At 34.8% G+C, this 19,189-nt stretch overlaps 1 protein-coding gene and 2 long non-coding RNA genes across 24 annotated transcripts; all 3 read right to left on the minus strand.

Annotated features, from left to right (window-relative positions):
* Positions 1 to 515: 515 nt before the first annotated feature.
* Positions 516 to 9,408, minus strand: LOC110886069 (coatomer subunit gamma-2). Its single transcript, XM_022133831.2, has 18 exons — positions 9,181 to 9,408; positions 7,941 to 8,038; positions 7,782 to 7,832; positions 7,557 to 7,670; positions 7,265 to 7,465; positions 7,077 to 7,178; positions 6,868 to 6,975; positions 6,519 to 6,752; positions 4,965 to 5,215; positions 4,709 to 4,880; positions 3,681 to 3,836; positions 3,541 to 3,591; positions 3,289 to 3,429; positions 3,011 to 3,208; positions 2,231 to 2,362; positions 1,974 to 2,147; positions 1,654 to 1,893; positions 516 to 925 (listed from the first exon to the last, which is right to left on the minus strand). The coding sequence occupies exons 1-18, from the start codon at positions 9,221 to 9,223 to the stop codon at positions 734 to 736; spliced, it is 2,658 nt and encodes an 885-aa protein (XP_021989523.1). The 5' UTR covers positions 9,224 to 9,408; the 3' UTR covers positions 516 to 733.
* A 640-nt stretch (positions 9,409 to 10,048) lies between these two features.
* On the minus strand, positions 10,049 to 10,503 carry LOC110882969. The gene is made up of 2 exons (XR_002560314.1): positions 10,412 to 10,503; positions 10,049 to 10,330 (listed from the first exon to the last, which is right to left on the minus strand). It is a non-coding gene; the product is annotated as an uncharacterized LOC110882969 (long non-coding RNA).
* Positions 10,504 to 12,415: 1,912 nt separating this feature from the next.
* Positions 12,416 to 18,071, minus strand: LOC110886070. Of its 22 annotated transcripts, none has more exons than XR_004869760.1 (16): positions 17,799 to 18,071; positions 17,547 to 17,713; positions 16,866 to 17,010; positions 16,715 to 16,779; positions 16,549 to 16,608; positions 16,381 to 16,455; positions 15,814 to 16,005; positions 15,625 to 15,722; positions 15,055 to 15,139; positions 14,727 to 14,984; positions 14,538 to 14,640; positions 14,271 to 14,446; positions 13,295 to 13,364; positions 12,892 to 12,957; positions 12,675 to 12,763; positions 12,416 to 12,564 (listed from the first exon to the last, which is right to left on the minus strand). It is a non-coding gene; the product is annotated as an uncharacterized LOC110886070 (long non-coding RNA). The 22 variants fall into 22 exon arrangements; XR_004869774.1 differs by having other exon boundaries at positions 12,675 to 12,743; positions 15,625 to 15,674; positions 16,866 to 17,015; XR_004869765.1 differs by having other exon boundaries at positions 15,625 to 15,674; positions 16,866 to 17,015.
* Positions 18,072 to 19,189: the final 1,118 nt, after the last annotated feature.

Consider the following 19,189-nt stretch of genomic DNA (forward strand, 5'->3'; position numbering starts at 1 on the left):
CCCCTGTGGGCGTTTTTTTGCGAAAAAAATGCAGGGGGCGTCCAATATTCCACACCCAGCTTCAAATCTTTAGCCCAATCACCAGTTTCCAAGCTTTATTTGTCCATAACAATTTTTTATGGTTTTTCTTTTATTTAATTCTATTACACCGCAATATCCACGTCCCCACTACACCCATTTCAGAAAAACGCCCCACTGCTGACTGGACTGCCACATGGCACAACGCCCTAGGGTGGGGCATTATTCACCCCAACAACTACGCATGGTCTTAGGATGACGGATATCTTATAGATGATTCACACTTTGATTATCTTGAACTTTTAAAGCATAATTCATTGAGTTTTATAATAGATAGCATAAAGCATGCAAAATTTCCCAAAACAGGACAATCTCTATAATTTAGTAATTTACTCTTTATACAAATACAATTATCAACATGTGGGTTTTCCCTATATATTTGTTAGATAAAGGGAGGGCAAGTTTTTCTCACCAATCAAAATAGTTTCTATAACATGTTAACCAAAACCGAGATGCTTACAAAAATAAAAATTTATACTCGCCTTGTAAACAATATAAAAAATGTCTGCCTATTAAAACACCCTTGATAACAAAAAGAAGTTAAAAGCAAATACATATACTCTTCAAAAAAATGTCTTATTGACTCTTTTAACAAAAAAACAACAATGTTTATTATATAAGGTGGAGTTTGGTAATTTCATGTTGGATAAATTGACTAGTTGGCTACTAGTTCATGAATTGCATCACTTACACCTTCATCCTCTGATCTAACAGCAAGTTTCATTGCCACCTCTTTTGCGCTATCTACTCCGAACGATAATCGAACAAGTACCTTCACGTTGCCTATGTACACACCTGATAACAAGCATGTGTGTGATCTTGAGTTCGCCGCAACCACCTCCGTGCCCTGAAAAACTCAACGTTTATATTTTTTTAAAGTGCAAGTGATTTAGAGAATAAAGGAACACTTTTAAGTAGATGATCACGAAACCACTTATAAGTTATACATATTGCTTTAAATGTGACACACAAGACAATCATGTAACCACTTACCCACTCTCTCATTATATCTTTCCAGCACCACGTATAAGTGCATAAACACTTTTACTTCATTGCTATGCAGTTAATATCGCCGGTATATCACCGATATATCGGTTATCGGTCCCCTAGTGAGACATCGATGCAAAATATCGGCCAGAATATCGGTACTGATAATATCGGCGATATTGACCGATATCTGATTGATATATCACCGATTTTCCCAATATCAATACCTTTCTTATTAGTTCTACCATTCGTCTTTCTTCTTATTGCTGCTATTAGTGTTTTAAGTCTTAATCAGTGTCTACTTACTACAATTGTTAGTGTTTTGCAAGTCGCAAAGGGTTAATTTATTAATGGTAGGAGAGTATACTGAATTGTTAGTGTTAAATTGCTATATATATAAATTCAGCATGATATTAAAATTACCGATATCCCACCATGATTACCGATATCCGATTTTTTACCGCATTAACTGCTTAGCTTCATTGTTTTATGTAATACATAAAACACTCCATATACAGGTTTTTGTGCAATTCTCGGTTCTCTACTTAACGTTGGTTACACACACACAAGTAGAGAAAATTTAGTTACCTCGCAAGGTTGCATGCCAAGAAGATTGATAACAGTACTAACTGCTTCTTTCAGACTCTCCCTTGGGCCAAGCCCATACTCATCAACCCGTTCAAAATCCGGGCCCAAACTTTCCCATGCATTCCTGAAATTGGAAACCCCAACTTTAAGCATGTAGTCTGCTGCAACAACCTCAAATTCCTCCAGTTGGTATTCATCTTCCACACCGTCTTCCTCAGCCTCACCGGTTGACGGATCAACCTGAATCAAATTTCAATCAAATTACGTTATTACCCTCAACAAATAAGAAACAGTACTGAACCAAAAACAATATTACTTACCTCTTTAACCATAAACCGCAACACGTTGGAGAATTTGCCAACAGCAGGAACCCCTTCCGGTTTCTCGAACGCAACATACGTTTGTCCTGGTGTATCATACGGTAGGGACTTTAATGGTTTAGTTGCTACTTCTTCAAATTCTTCTGCTTCTGAAGCATCCACAAGAATGGTAACCTAAAACCGAGCCATCTTGTTAGAATATTTTATTTATTTTTGTAAATTTAAATAGAGCTTTGTGTGTTTAAATGAGAGCTTACATCTTCCAATAACTGTTCAGGAATGGTATTGGTACAGTTGTACTGGAACACAACGTGCCTATCGAATATGTGTTTAACTACGTTAACTGCATACTCTGTTTCGGCTTCAGTGAGCTCCACCGGTGCAGATGACTGTTTAAAGAAAGACAACAGATATAAATATCTACTAAAAATATATATATATAAAATGTGCAGGGCAGGTTGAGTTGGCCCAAATACCTAAACGCTTTTTATCCAAAATATTAACTTTTACAAAAAAAAAAAGTTGGGTTGTCATATAAATATCTACTCTTATATGTGTGTGTGTGTGTGTGTGTGTGTGTGTGTGTGTGTATATATATAGAGAGAGAGAGAGAGAAAGTTTAATATACAAGACCACCTTAGCGTGTGATGCGTACGCGGGCATCTCAACCGCACATCTGATCTAATCTAGGCTTTCAATTGAACGCGGTGGCACAATAGTAATTAACTTTGCATAATTACGCACGTTATTGCATAATTACTACGCATGTTATTTGCATTATTACGCATGGGTTCGGTTAACCCTAATTACGCACGTTATATTGCTCATGTACGCAATGCACGATAAGGTCTTGTACGTTAACCGGCCTCTCTCTCTCTATATATATATATCTACTTTTTGAACATTAGAAATAGTTATATAATTTTCAAACCATTTGGTCCATCCCAAACCGATCTATTAATAAATAAACAGGTAGAAACCGCCACATGTAATAGTTCCGGTAAGATTATATATTAAAGGTTATGCCATAGACACACCTTGAAAAGCTGTCCAAAAGTTGAGAACTCCGGAATTGACAACAGCAGCTTGTCATAAGTATCAACGGCTGAAGTGGGGCCCGCAGGAGGAGCACCAAGACCAGTTGGCTTTTTAGCAGCAGCTTTTTTCTCTGCAAATGGCTGAGATTTAACCTCCCTTGATACAGAACGGATATCAAAGGGTTCTTCTGACGGTTCCTGTATTCCAACAAACAATTACACAAAATGATTATTAAAGATGACAAAGTCGTAACTGAGTCAAACATGTGGGACCTTACATAGTTTTTCAAACTAGTTTCAAGGTTGGCAAGTGGAAGATCCAATGCCCCAAACAAAAATTCCTTTACGTCTTTATCAGTTTCAACAACAGAACCGTCACCTCCAATAGTATTTAAATATAGCGTAGCCCTGTCACGAACCTATACATAATTTCAAAGCAGGTCATTTTCAAGTGTGTAGTTTTTTGTATTTATTGTTAGTACTTGAATTAATAAATACAAAAACATATTAATTTGAGTACACAAACTGACCTCATCATCGTTATCGTATAAACAGCGCCTCAACAGAACAAAAATACGGGGCTGCAGCACAATACAACTCAAACTCAGTTACTGAGAAAATTCACCTGATCTGACTTGAATATTAGTATAGTAAATGAAATTTGATGTACCTTTAACGAGTCAACCATAGCACCAAACTTTGCCAAAGTGCTCACTGCACTAGCTCGAACAGTTGCATTTTCAAGAATGACACGGTTATATATATACCGAATGTATTTGCTGGGATCTGATGTCTTTGGTCCCTCGATACCAAGAAAATGGAGAATCTAACCATGTATTCAAAGTAGCAAGTTTAGTAAAAAGGCGAATAGAAGTATGAGAAATTTTAAAAGGTACAGAAAATTTAGAGAAAGTAAAAAGGGTAGGTACGGTAACGGGTCAGAAAAGGATATTTTTGGTATGGATTAGGTTGACGTGAAACACTTTTTGTCCAAACTTCTTAACTATTTTTATAAATAATTAGTATATCATTTATAAGTAGGGGTGCAAACGAGCCAAGCAGCTCAAGAAAAAGCTCGAAACGAGCCGAGCTTGAGCCTAAAATAAAGCCCGTTTATTTATCGAGCCTGAGCTCGAGCCTAGCATGTGAAGCTCGTCAGGTTCGTTGAGCCTTATCGAGCCTTAGTGCAATATTTAATAACATTTACCCCTTATTTAAAGTTGTCTGATAAATGAGCCGAGTCGAGCCTATCTAAACTTGTTTACGAGCCGATCCCGAACCTAAATATAAGCTTATTGAGCCCGAGCTTCACTTATTGAGCTCGTGAGCCTAAACAAGTCTATTATTTATATTATTATTTTTATTTAATATTATTAATTAATAGATAATAAACGAGCCAAGCCCGAGCCGAGCTCGAGCTTGAGAAACTATCAACGAGCCGAGCTCGAGCTCTCATAAGTTACTCGAGTTCGGGCTCGGCTCATTTGCACCCCTACTTAAAAGATACACTTTGGATGACTTCCAAGTTCCAAACCGTTTCCTTTTAAGATGATTTAACCTATATTTTTATTTTACCATTTTGACCAGTTAGAGAATAAAACGTAACCCGAAACAACTAGTATAGTAATACATTAGTAAATTGGTCAAAGCTGTCACGTTAAAGAAAACTAACAAGAATAAGACAAAGACCGTGCTTACCTGTGTTGAAAGATATGTAAATTCACAGTCCTCAATGAATTCACACAGGTGAAGAAGCCCACTCTCTTTTGCATCTGGAATTTCTCTTATGATAGTTACGATTGAATCGACAATTGCTTTCTTGTACTCAAATCCACCTTCTTCCCTTAGGATGTTGCTCAAGAAACCCATCCTAGAATAAGTAAATGGACTATGTGAGACACGGACACATCTAACTTCAATATTTGAGGATTGAAGTTGAATAGAATAGACTCACAATGTTCTGAACTTAAGAGGGAACTTCAAACACAATGATCTAATGGCATCAACCACGACAATTTTGAACTCGTCGGCAATGTCAGACATGAAGTTGGTAATTTGTTTCATCAGACGATCAACACCTGATTCATTTCCTGTTTTGAGAAGTGTGGTAATGGCAAGGGTTGCAATACTTCTATTTTGGTCAGAAATCAAGCTCTCCATATCTATGTTACAGGTAGTTACAGCCATTGGATGAGTCATTGCCACCTGAACAAGATATAGATCATTATGTATCGGGATAGTTTCTACCGACAGAAAAGACACCATGTGCACTTTATGAGAAAAAAAAGGTTAAAAAAACAACATGATGTGAATCAACTATTAAAGAAATGTTAGTGATGCATATAGTACAATGGAATCCACAAAGGCACTGTTATTATTGGTCCTAGTTTTTCAATAGGGAGTTATTTCCCATACGAAAGAACCTTCTTCAAGACATAATCCTCATGAAATAAAATCAGTTAACATTCAGAAAACCATCGTAAAAACTAATTCATAAATTATGCTAATAACGTGTTGAAGAGGTAAATGTATCAGAAGTTAAGAAGTTACCCTATTTATCAGCCAAGACAAATAAAGATAAAAGAGATGGAGAGTATATGTTGCAAAATAGGCAAGTCGCACGGGTTGGGTTACACGTCAAAACAGGTAATTCTTCGTACGATTCAAGTTGACCCAAAATACTTTTTGTCCAAATTTTTTAAGATGTATATACATAATTATTCGTCAAATATAGTTAAGAGTTGAATCATTTCAATATTAATAAAATATTTTTCCCTTTTGACCCTTTAGTGATTAACCATAACCCAAATCTTGACACATTTGTATGCAACTAAACTGAAACAGCCACCTCAAGCGAAGATGGATAAGTGCCAATAGGGGTGTAAACAAGCCCAGAGGCTCGAGAGCTACTCGTGATCGGCTCGGTTAAAAGCTCGAACGAGCCGAGCCTTAACGAGCCCGAGCCCGAGCTCGAGCCTGAAATAGAGCTCGTTTTGTTATCGAGCCCGAGCTCGAGCCCGAAATACAAAGCTTGTTTAGGCTCGCGAGCCCAAACGAGCCCATACAAAATTTTAATTTTTTAATATATAATATATTAATAATGATGATAACATTGATGAGCCGAGCTAGAGCCGAGCTTTGGCTCGTTTAAGCGATGTTGAAGTGAGCTCGAGCCGAGCTTTTAGCTCGTTTAAGGTTGTTCTCAAAATAGTTCGAGCCGAGTTAAGCCGAGCTCGAGCTTTGGGTTTTACTCGCGAGCCGAGCTCGAGCTCAAAGACGTAGGCTCGAACCGAGCCGAGCTCGAGCTCGAGCATCATAAAAACCTAACGAGCCGAGCTCGAGCCTGGTCGAGCTCGGGCTCGGCCCGGCTCGTTTACACCCCTAAGTGCCAATAATAAATAGAGTTGCTGCTCATGACATTTTGAGCCAGTAAGAGGGAAAACAGTCAAATACCATGTGAAACTAAACTACAAACGGTAAGATTCTGTTCAGAGGTTGAGAAAGTGACCTTGTTTAATGTTCGAACAGCAGCAAACCGAAGTACGGGCTTAGATGAACTCAAGAAAAGTTGTAGGACAGTAATTGCAGGGGTCAATTCTCGGCTAGTAACACCGCTTAATTCCGTTATGGCCCTTGCTGCTTCAAAAATGACCATCTCTGATTTGTGGCGTAGACAACCTTCCAAATAGTCATAAAAAGGGCGGTCCCCAGTTTGACTGTTCATGCTTGACTCCCTAATAACCTGAGAAAAACATTCTGTGTCGGTGATTGACATCTTGCCCAACAAGCAACAACCCTGATTTTCAAAGAAGTAAACTACCTGATTTTCAAAGAAAAAACCACAATAACAGACATACCTGGCTGGTGTAACGAATCAGCAGGCATTGAGCCAGAGGTGAACGAACAGTGCCCTTTGTCAAGCTGGTCACTAATTTGCTCACAGCTAACCGATCGTTTTGTCTTATCTGCAAATATACCACATTAGAATCATCTCACAAGAAAACCTAAATCATTCAGAAGCTTGTGAAACATAAAAATCACAATACAATGCATTCAACTGTCATACCTGTTGGAGTAAAGCAAGTGCATGAAATTGAACAAGTGCGGCCCTTGATTGAACGGCTTCTTGTACCTCATTGCTCCATCTTTTCACAATCTCTGGGTTTGTCTAAGATTCAAAGATGTAATATAATTACAGATTTTTAACACAATAGTAAGACAAGCTAATGCAGTTATTTAAACCGTAAGTTTTACCTGGAGCAAATGGATACCACTGACTAACGCTGCACTGGCTACTACAGGGTTTTTGTCAACAATAGCTTGCTTTAAGTATCTCTCAATTTGAGTAAGAAGTGTTCCATCTGTAATGCGACAGAGAACACGAATAGCATTTGCCCGATACACATCGGTCTTGCTATTCATGTCTTTCATAAGGGAGCTTGTGACAATAATAACCTTCCATGAACAAGAAAATGTACCATGTCATTAAATTTATAAGCGTAAATAATCTATAAAGAATTAAAGATATAGAATAATGTTTTGAGACCTCATCCGCAGAGGGAGAGAGCTCCTTTATAATCAAATAAACCATTCTTCTTAATCCGACATCTCTAGCCTGGAAAAGTTTTGTTACTGAAAAGAAAACTTCTGTGGCTTCAGTCTGCAAATATGAATCGACAATAAAGAAATGTTTATATTAAAAATAAACCATATATATTTGTATGAAAGTCAAGTGTTGCCTTTCTGGACAGTTTATAGAACATGATCTGACCTTTGTGAAGGTATCACCTTGATTCAAGAGATAAAGCAGCTTTGTGATAACCTGGCAACAGAAATCAGAATATAATCTGTTGGATCATGTTCATGTAAGAGGATGAATCAAAAAATTATGTAGCACCTATATGTTGAGATAAATAAAATAAATAAGCACCTGCGAACACCTCCTCGAATCCAATTGAGGATCGTTAAAGACCCTAGCTTCCTGAAGAACTGCTCCTTTCTCGATTCCAGAGAAGGGAGAGTACTCAGCTGCGCATGAAAACAAGACTCGGTTATAATATTACATACAGCAAAAATACATGAAAGTGCAATAATTACAATGTCACAAAAATACCATACCAATCTAAAGATTACAAAATTGTCAATGATAGAAAAGAAAAGATAGAAGACCAATTTGTACATTAATAACCACGTGTGCAGTACTCAGAAGCTACACAATCAATCAGTTATCAATTAGATTTGCTCGGCCATCAAAAAGATAGGTTGGTAGTTGAGAAGATGGAATGTGGGTTTGTACTTTTAGGCGTTGAAACTGCTGTATAATATTTCATAATTTCTTGTATATCACAATAAGCTACAAACTATACTAGCATCCCATCATCTCTCCATTACCACCAAAAATGCATAATCAATAAGTACTCTAGGTCTCCAGCGCCAAAAACATTTTGTAAGATAGAAACGATCATCCATTTAATTGAATGTAATTTGGTGATTACTAAAACAGAAGAGTGTGCGTGGGATTGAACTCTTAGAAACGATCATCCATTTAATTGAATGTGATTTGGTGATTACTAAAACAGAAGAGTGTGCATGGGATTGAACTCTTCAGTTGTATCATTCCTCTATAATATTTTAGAAATTGTTAAAGACCAAAATAAACTACATATTCTACATTCCTATTATACTTTCATCAAACCTCTGGAAACACATTCAATCAAACCTAATTTCAAGATCCACAACACCACCATCAGAAACAAACGGATCAACTCACATCATAATTTCAATAGCTTACAATCCATCTCAACTAAATTAATAACCGCTCTACCGATTCAACAACAATGTAGATCTAAAATGAAAACAAAATTCACACAAGAACAGTCCAAACCTTCATAACCACACAGTCAAGGCAACCTAATTTCTCAACACCTATACCATCACTAACAACCAGATCATCAACTAACATAATAGTTTCAACAGCTCATAAATCACCTTAAATAAATCTACAATCACAAATTCACAACCTAATTAACGGCAATGTAGATCTAGCATCATATAGCAGATCCTCTGGATCACAAAATAACACCGAAACAGGCCAAATCGATCAAAATCTAAACAAATATTATGATACTTTCAATTGAATCGGTAAAAATACTGAAAATTTTAAGTAGTACCTTCCTCGTCACGATCATCGTCTTTCTTCACGTACTGCGCCATTGTAGAGAGAGAGTATGAAATTTAAACCTAAATATTGCAATTGAGTGCGAGTATGAATCAGATCTTGGTGTTATGTGTTGGTACGAGTGAAATTGTGAGCGCAACTGGAAGTTTACGAGTAGATCTCCGCTCTATGTATCTCTCTCTCTCTCTCTATCCTTGCAAATTGCAATAGGATGTTTGGTTGAAGGGTTACAAATGCTATATAAAATACTAGACCCCGTGTGTTACACAGGTTGGTAAAAGAAATTTCTTCATTAATACCGCTGACATCAAATATTATACTTTTATACACGTTAAAACACAAACGAATATATTGATTACAACGACAAATTGAAATAAATGATTATGCAACGATCACAATTCGTTGAAAATCTCTTTATAAACCACATTAGTTGTTTTATCTGTAGGTTTGTCGTTGTCACGTATTGGTATTTTCACTCCATCTCATGTTTTTAGCAACATACAATTGACCATGAGAGATGACATGTTGTTTCAAGTACAAACCAACTCTAGAAAGTGACTACCATTGACTTTTGTTGATTGTCATTGCGAAACATACGACCAGTTAACGAAGGAGACATTCACTTAGATTTTGGGTTGCCCTGTAAACTAATAGAGTTATCTCAGTTTAACTTTTTTTTATTTAACCTAATAGAAAATGTAAATAATCAAATATATGTTATATGAACTATTTAGAATTTTTTTTAATATATGTTATATATATTTAAATATAGTTTAAGAACCCGCGAGTTTCGCGGATTACTCAAAGTTAATTATATAATATTTAACAATGTTGACATAAAATTTGAAATGAAAGAAATGTACTCAAAACGGAACATTTTATTACCCATAAACCGGCCACATAGCAAGATGCTAAGCGACCGATATTACAGAGACAACAAATACTATAAAAAAAACTCAAATGCACTACTTGATGTTACAGAACATGATTCTAAATTGCTAAATGAAATAGCCCTCATTCACACCAAGACACACTTGATACCTTTAATCTCTATCGACACCACTTGAACGACTCCTCTTTTATTTCTTCGGTCAGTTTGCTACCAAAATGTCTCTATCATCAAATAGTTTAGCATCTCTATTCTTCCATAGACGCCATAAAGTTTGTAAAAAAATCACATGAACTATCCGTTTTCGTTTTGTCGTTAAGCTCAAGTTACTTACATTTTGCAGTCTACTTCCCACCGAATTTGTCCCAGCACCCGACGGAATTCTCAGCCAAGCATACACTTATGTCCACACCATGTGTGCCACCTAACATTACTCTAATATTTCTACTTGCTAGAGCTTCATAACCAATAACCTAACCAAATATACACAACTTCAGTTCCAAGCTTCGTGCGTCAACTTTATAGGTTTGACAAAATAATGTCTTCATATTGACAAAAACATTATACATTTATGAACATAACGAAATTCTCTGAAAGAAATTATTATAAAACTCTCAGGTTCATAAAGTAAATAAAACAACCAACGTACTATTATTCCATATATAAATAAGCAACTTTTTTTATGCATAACCACTTGTACTATATGCTTTGGGAGTTTAAAAAAAAAAAAAAACCTTGATTTTTTACTTTTAACCCAAATGTTTTTAGTTTTTGTAATTTTAACCCTACATAATTTGTTTTTTTAACTTTAACCCAAAACTAAACTTGATTTTTTTACTTTTGATCCAAAGGTTTTTAGCTTTTGCAATTTTAACCTTACATAATTTGTTTTTTTAACTTTAACCCAAAATTTATTTATTATTTGTAATTTAACTTTACAACTTTTGTCACTTATACTTTTCATCTTTGGCAAATTTTCGTTTTACGTATAGTTCTAAATTTTTTGACTTAATACAACGCAACGTACAAGTGTAGTTCAAATTTTTTATGTTTTGTTTCAATTTTTGCAAGTTAACACGACGCAACGTGCATGTGTGGTTCAATGTTTTTACCTCTATTATTCCATATATAAATAAGCAAGTTTTTTTGTGCATAATCACTTGTACCTTGTGCTTTGGGAGTTTTTCAAAAAAAAAAAAAAAACGTTATTTTTTACTTTTAATCCAAATGTTTTTAGCTTTTGTAATTTTTACCCTACATAATTTGTTTTTTTTTTAATTTTAACCCAAAACTAAACTTGATTTTTTTACTTTTAACCCGAAGGTTTTTAGCTTTTGCAATTTTAACTTTACTAATTTGTTTTTTTAACTTTAACCCAAAACTTTTCATTATTTGTAATTTAGCTTTACAACTTTTGTCACTTATACTTTTCATCTTTGTCAAATTTTCGTTTTACGTATAGTTCTAATTTTTTCGACTTAATACAACGCAACCTACAAGTGTGGTTCAACTTTTTTATGTTTTGTTTCAAATTTTGCAAGTTAACACGTCGCAACGTTCATATGTAGTTCAACTTTTTTACCTCTATTTTTTCATGTTTGACAGGTTCGTCGCAACACGCAGATCCTAGGCCGAGTCAGTGTTGATGGTCGATGACGGTTGTGTGACATTAGTACTATTTGACACCATTTTACACCCGCCGCAACACGGGGTGTGCTTTGGGGTTTTTCAAAAGAAAAAATGGTTATGCATATGGTTATCGTGACCTTGCCTTTGGGGGTTTTTCAAAATAATTGATTTTTTACTTTTCACAAAAAAGTATTTCATTAATTACTTAAACCCAAAACTATTTGTTTTTTTACTTCTAACCCAAACCTTTTTATATTTTGTTATCTATCATTGCAATTTTTTTTTACTTTCAACTTTGATCCTTTATAGTTTTCATTTTCCGCAAGTTTTTCGTTTTATGTTTGGTTCTATATTTTGTGACTTAACATATCGCAACGTGCGTCTTTGGTTTAACGTTTTTACGTTTCGTTCTAAATTTTGCGAGTTAACACGACGTAACGTGCGTGTGTGGGTGAACGTTTTTACATTGTCTATTTTTTTCCCGTTTGACAGGTTTAACATAATGTACGGGTCCTAAATCGACTTAGTTATAACTAAAGAATCCCCGCCGCATTGCGGCGGGTCTCAATCCTAGTTAATATAAATAACGAAATTCTTCGAAAGAAATTATTATGAAACCCTCAGGTTCATAGAGTAAATAAAACAACCAACGTACTATTAATATAAATAAAGCGAAAAAGATAAATAAATGATGAAAATACAAAAAATGTAATTTCAAAAAATCAACAGAAAGTCTATTAATCTAATACTTCTGCTTTTTGAAACTCCGTAACCAATAACCTCAACCAATTTGAAAAACAATCACCTAACAAAATTTCTTCGACTTGAATCATATCATACCATACAGTAACACTAAACCTATATAAACAATGTACATGAAAGAAAATATATTAGTAACATACTAAAAAATGTAGTAAACGCTAAAATAAAATTAATCAATAAATAATATGAGTAATGCATAGACAAACCTTTTTTTTACCATCAATATTCTCTGTGCGGAGCTTCATAAGCCAAGTATTTCCATCAAGAACTATGACCTTCATTTCATAAAATTCATCTAAAATACCTAAGTTAGTAATTAATTTTGAAAGAATCTACATTTGATAACACAACAATTTTCTAAATGCTATTACAAAGAACAAACAGTAAAAATAAATATTGAAAGAAAACATAGGATAGTATTACCAATTGACGACATGAACAAATAGTCCCTTATCTTTCGGTGTAGCCACGTTGATGTGCACTTCAAGCCTATAATAAACTTAATTTATTATTCAAACCCACTGTAAATCCGTAAGGTTGGATATAATTCAAAACTTAAGTTATGATTCCGGCTTTTTTAAGATATTTGGTGGCGAAGCTCACTCCTCATATCTGACACATAATCAACATTAACAGACTAATATGATCCGAACACTAATAGTAGTAATAGGAAAGTATCTTGAAATAAAAAAGAAAATGCAAGCATAAAATTTATGAATATTTTTAATTTTTAATCGAGTAAATTAAACGAATTTTGAAAAAGACCCATTTAAAAAAAACTCATTTCATTCTAACCTGTTTTAATCGAGTTAATCACACGACTTACCAAATGTGAAGCTTTCTGGTTATCCTCTAAGTATCTTACAGACGTCACGAAGTTCTTATTTGTGATTGATCTGCAATACAATTCAGCTTTATTATAAAAGAAAGTTTAGAATAATGAAAACCCCAAACACGCTGTTAACGGGTCGAAACCCAAAATGTCTATATGGTGCACACAACCTCATAAGCATTTAGATTATTGTAATTATATCAAGTTTTTTTCATGTTCAACAGATTAATTTATTTTATAATGTTTTGAAGTGGTAAAAAAGTGCGGGTCAGCCTGATCCAACCCCTTATAACCCACTTTAAAACTTGTTTCAACCTACACATGTTTTGACCCAATTATGAATTACCCAGGCCACCTATTCTGAACTTGTGCAACAGAAATTAGCAACTACGACATGAATAATAATAGTAGTAATAATAATAATATATTTTACGCCTATTTACCCTCGGTATACCGACTACGACATCGAACTCGATATAATAATATTACACCTATTTACGCTCGGTACACCGACTACAACGTCGAACTCGATATAATAATATATTTTTACGCCTATTTACGCTCAGTACACCGACTACGACGGTGAACTCGATATAATAATATTATGTTTTTTACGCCTATTTACGCTTGTTACACCGACTACGACGTCGAACTTGATATAATAACAATATTATATTTTTAAGCCTATTTACGCTCGTTACACCGACTACGACATTGAACTGGATATAATAATAATTTGTATATTTTTACGCCTATTTACACTCGTTACACCGACTACGACTTCGAACTCGATATAATAATAATATATTTTTACGCCTATTTACACTCTGTACACCGACTATGACATCGTACTCGATATAATAATAATAATATATTTTGACGCCTAATTACGCTCGGTACACCGACTACGACGTCGAACTCGATATAATAATAATAATAATAATAATAATATATTTTCATCTGCACCAACCTTTTATGTTTCATCAACCTTCTTAAATTAGAAGACAACCTTTACTTGTGATTTATATTCCACTCCCCATTTCTCCTATGCATGTTACTTCAATTCCATTTCTCTTCTCTTCTTTACCTACCTATCCTCATTCTTTAGTACAATCATCCAAGCACAATTGTATCATAGTTCTGCATCTATGATCCAAATAAACACCCACAATCACATTATTAAGTATTAACCAACCTTTAGTTTCTTGATGATTCAGCTAAAGGAAGTTGCTTGTACCTCGTGAAAAGCGTGATCTAGGAGCACCTAGCCATACGTTGTTTCTATGCGGTTGAATTCTCATAGGTCCTGAATATCGTATCCTTTCTTTTTGAGGATGAACCTGCTGGTTAAAAAAGTTAAAAACTAATACTTTCAATCTTTTATATGTTAATGGATCTTTCATTTCAATCTCTAAGGATGTCTTACAGATGATAAATCTTGATCAGTTGTATTTTGCTAAAGAATCGGCTCTATTGACCGAACATCTTGACCTGTTGGGGTCACAAAGCTGACGTGTTTTCATCGTTTTGTTGACCACCCGAGGGTCCCATCCGATGTAGTCGCCAATACTGGCAGCGTGCAAACGGTGTCAGCTTGAGATACATCTGTGGTTTGGGAAATATCTGAAGATGTATCATTAATGTCAGCTAATCCAGGGCCATGAAAATAAGCACTCCGGCGTGCCTGACCCACCACAAAGAACACGAAGTTAGTGTGTGTTTGAAAGTGATTATGTGATAATCAAGTGTTAAACCTCTATTTGTTCCAGCAAAGTTCTTTGGCCTTTTCTCACATTCCGTGAAGTCAAAGATGCCCGAAGTCTGCCATTAGGTTTCTTTCTGAAAGTTTTATCAGTTACATTAATTCTCTTACAGTTTGATACGAAGCTCGACATAGGCAAACAGACTAAAAATGGGCCAACTTAAAAATTGTATACTCTAGGCTACGTTTGGAGTTACGGGCCCTAACTAATGAATGCAAGCGTCTCAACGGGCTGGATCACGTGTTGGACTTGAATCCCATCATCTAGAACCCTGATGTTGACAATTTTTCCTCAATTTTAGCAATAATATGATATATTTCTTTTTCATTGTAAAAATGTTTGAATCTTTTTCATTATCAAGTCAATTTCAGTTTTCCAAATTTTGGCTTGAACAGTTATATTTAAATTACCAACAGGGCTTGATGTAATAATTTAGGCATTAAATATCATATCAGATTAACCTCAACATAATTCTGTGTATTGTTTAATATTTATGCTTCCGCTCTGAGTCACAAATCTATAAAACCACCGTTTGACAACGAAAAAGAAAAAAATAATCACCTGTGTGCGCCCTCAAGAAGTTTTTCATCGATCTCCTTGCTCGACGGGTACTGGGGAAAGCTTGCAGGATCAGAAGCATAAGGTTTGGTATAGAAATACTAAAAATGAACAAAACATCAAGAAACACATTTAAGGAAATGATATGTCTTGATTCCTAAACCATCTATTCATGTGATCAACAATTGTTACCTCGGATTGAAGAGCAAATGTAGCACTCGCACGTTTTTCAGGCTCTATAGAAAGAAGCTTGTCGAGTAAGTTCACAGCAGATTTCGGAAGTTCTCTACACCGTCACGAAGAGAGCTCTGGTAAGCATGTCGGAGTTTCAACATTTTTGCAAGAGGAAGTGTCGGGTTACTCCAGTACTCATTTGATGGTGTGCTGCAATGCATGAATATTTTGCTAGTAGTGGAACAAATTCATTACCAAATAAGGAAAAAAAACACAAAATATATCTGCTCAATGTGAAATTAACCAACAAAAAATACAAAATGAAAAGAAAGTCAATTTCAATTCCAATCGAGATTCAATCCTATAGCATTTTGCTTGAACTAAACAGCGTTATAATACATTAACAACAAAACTAAACAACATGTAAACATAAAATATTTGAACTAATAACCCAAAAATCCAATCAAATCCGAAACTAATCATCATTTATCAAAAACCTTAAATTATATTTAAAAAGAAATAGAAACACATAGTTAGAAAAAGATTTGAAAAGAAATAGAAGCACATAGTTATAATAGAACTAACCTTAGAAGTGAACAAAATCAAATCCGAATGAACCCTTTTGACCGTCATCTTCTTTGACCACCCCGTTTTTTAGATCTGAACCATATTATGCTTTGATTAACTTTTGATTCATCGCCTAAAATATAAAGTAGCTTCATTAAAGGGCCTGAATAAATAATAGCCATATACCTAAGCTAAAAAACATCCATTTATGTGTCAAGACAATCAAATTCTTGTAAGCCACGAGTTCTGCATATAAACTATCATTAAAAATTACCGATGAACATAATACTTATGATACAATCAATATCTAATTGATTGTGATATAAAAATAAAACTAATCATGATGATAGACCTCGGAAGAATCTAAGCTCGAGGCCACTGATTCCACCTTATCCTTGTTCATCAAGCTCCAAATTGCTAATGACAAAAAATATGAACGGCGACCTTCATTAAGGCAATAACTAATAACAATCGGTATTCGCAATAATAAGAAAGAGACTTACAATCTGAGCTTCAAATTTAACGATGTTTCCGGTGTGTAAAATGCATTATTAATTATAAACACTTTTTACCCTGGTTCAACTTTAACATCAACTTGAGATAACATTAAAACCTCACACACCATTTCTTCTATTTCAACACTGATACCTGACCTTCAATTAGTACAACAACACATGAAAGCTTAAACCATTGAAGTCTTAAACACTTCACATAAACAGTATAAAAATAGGAAACATGTGTTATTGAACCTATCAAAGTACGAAATAGTCATGGACAATGTAGCATTTTCCTACTTTCTTACACCATGACACTAAATCATCATGAGAGCCAGGGGCTTCAGGTAGACTAAAAGAAAACAAAGACACATAAACTTATAGAAAGTAACTGAAATGACTTATAATTAGAAATAAAAAAAAGAAAACAATATAACGCTATATGTAGCAGAATCGAACCACAATTAGTTTCAATAAACTATTGAAACATTCAACTAAATATATATTATAAAGAAATGAAAGTGCTGTCAGATGCATAAATGATACTCGCCAGGGCCTCAGACTCAAAAACTTTGTGAGTTTAACAAAAATTCCAATTGCTGGAAATAAATCAAGAATCACAGTGCAATACTCATTTAATTCATTCATACACGAAACCACTACATAACAGAGGAGGATCAAATTTACTACCTTTAGTTGGAGTGTTTGGATCTCTCAAAGACATAACAACGACTGCCCGTAAATCCAGACGATTTAACAGTGGCAGACATCAACGGATGAGAGGCTGATTTGGTAGTTCTGTTGCCGGTAGAAATCGACGGGTTAGAAGAAACAAAGCGGCCCATCCCCAATTTCACCTTGTAAAAGTATAAAGGAAAGGATTTGGATCAACTCGTTTTCAAATAACCAAAATAAACTCAATATTCACAATGATAAACAAACCTTGTATCAGAAGATCGATCGGTTGGATTTGATTATGTTCTTCATCTCATTGCATCGCAGTTAGGGTTTCGGTAGGGATAGATGGAAATCGGAAGGATGGAGTTTCATGGCTCGATCGGTTGAGATTTAGGATTTTCTGAAAATCGCCATTGATCAGTAGAGAATATTAGGGTTTGTGTTGAGAAAAGACTAAAGAGGCGATCATTGAAGGAAAATGAGAGTTAGGGTTTTTGATTGGAGAGAGAGTGAGCGCATGTGAAGATAACAAAGAGAATAGAGTTTGGCGCCCATAAGTGAATTATCTTGATTAAGAGGATGTCCACATCATCAAAATGATTGGCTAAGAATAAACCTTGTGGTTTAAGAGAATTCATTTAGTATAATAGATAGATTGTCGTGTAAACTGTAACCTCATTAGTTGATTATAACTTTGATCATCAAATAAATACTAGGGTAAATTTATAGGTTTTAACCATTTTATTATAAAATCAAAATGTTTAAGTCTCTATAACCATTTTTTTAACCATTTGAGTCCAGGTTTCTAATACCATCCACCAAGTCTGTTAACTATGAGGGTAGTTTGGTCATTTACACATAAAGTACAACTCTTATATGCACAGGTGATCGGAGTGTCGCGCTCCGGTCAAAGATAATATTTATATACCCTAATTACCCTTAACAAATAGCTAGTGGTAGTGAGGGGTCGAACCACGAAGAGTATGTGGTTTGTGTACGGATTTGATTGAATTATGAAGTTATCACAATTATGAAGATTGCTAAGATATATTTTTGTGTTTTTGTTTGATTGGAAGATGTGAATTAGACTTACTAAAATGATTAATTAAATTAACTACTCGAGATTACTAAATGCAAGAATTGAAAATGATTGTTTGAACAATATTGAGAAAACAAGGTTCACACCCGGTTTCAACAATTGCAAGACTTAGGGTTACTATGTATTTTAATTAGTTTCACTTGAAATAGTTCATTAACGGATCACAATCACAAAGCTTAGGTGTCAATCGCTATCAACGTCGTAAACAACGGACCATGATACACTTCGTTACTTTGGACTAGCAAATCCTACCAAAAGACAAGGCATAAATACGTGTACTCATTTCACAAAGTCAAATTTAATCATTCACTCGACAGTTTGCAAATTCAATACCAACGTAGGACAATTGTCTAAGATTCAAACGCAATTCAAGTTGTCACAAAACAATTAACAAAACATAATAAACCCTAAACCTTACAAAAGTCTACACCGGGGTGAAACCTCCAAGAAATTAGCCAAGCATGATCGAAGAAACTTGATCACCGGATGTTGGAAGCATGAATTGGATCATTGTGAAGCTTGAAGATGGATTGATGGATGAAGGTTAGGGATTTGG

This window comes from Helianthus annuus, chromosome 10, assembly GCF_002127325.2.
Source record: "Helianthus annuus cultivar XRQ/B chromosome 10, HanXRQr2.0-SUNRISE, whole genome shotgun sequence".
Taxonomy (NCBI): domain Eukaryota; kingdom Viridiplantae; phylum Streptophyta; class Magnoliopsida; order Asterales; family Asteraceae; genus Helianthus; species Helianthus annuus.

Coding starts and splice junctions, on each gene's coding strand:
- LOC110886069 (XM_022133831.2), bottom strand. CDS start 9,223: ATGGCGCAGTACGTGAAGAAAGACGATGATCGTGACGAGGAAG. Junction 3,592..3,680: donor CTATGGTTGACTCGTTAAAG/GTACATCAAATT, acceptor ATTGTGCTGCAG/CCCCGTATTTTTGTTCTGTT. Junction 1,894..1,973: donor TGCGGTTTATGGTTAAAGAG/GTAAGTAATATT, acceptor AATTTGATTCAG/GTTGATCCGTCAACCGGTGA.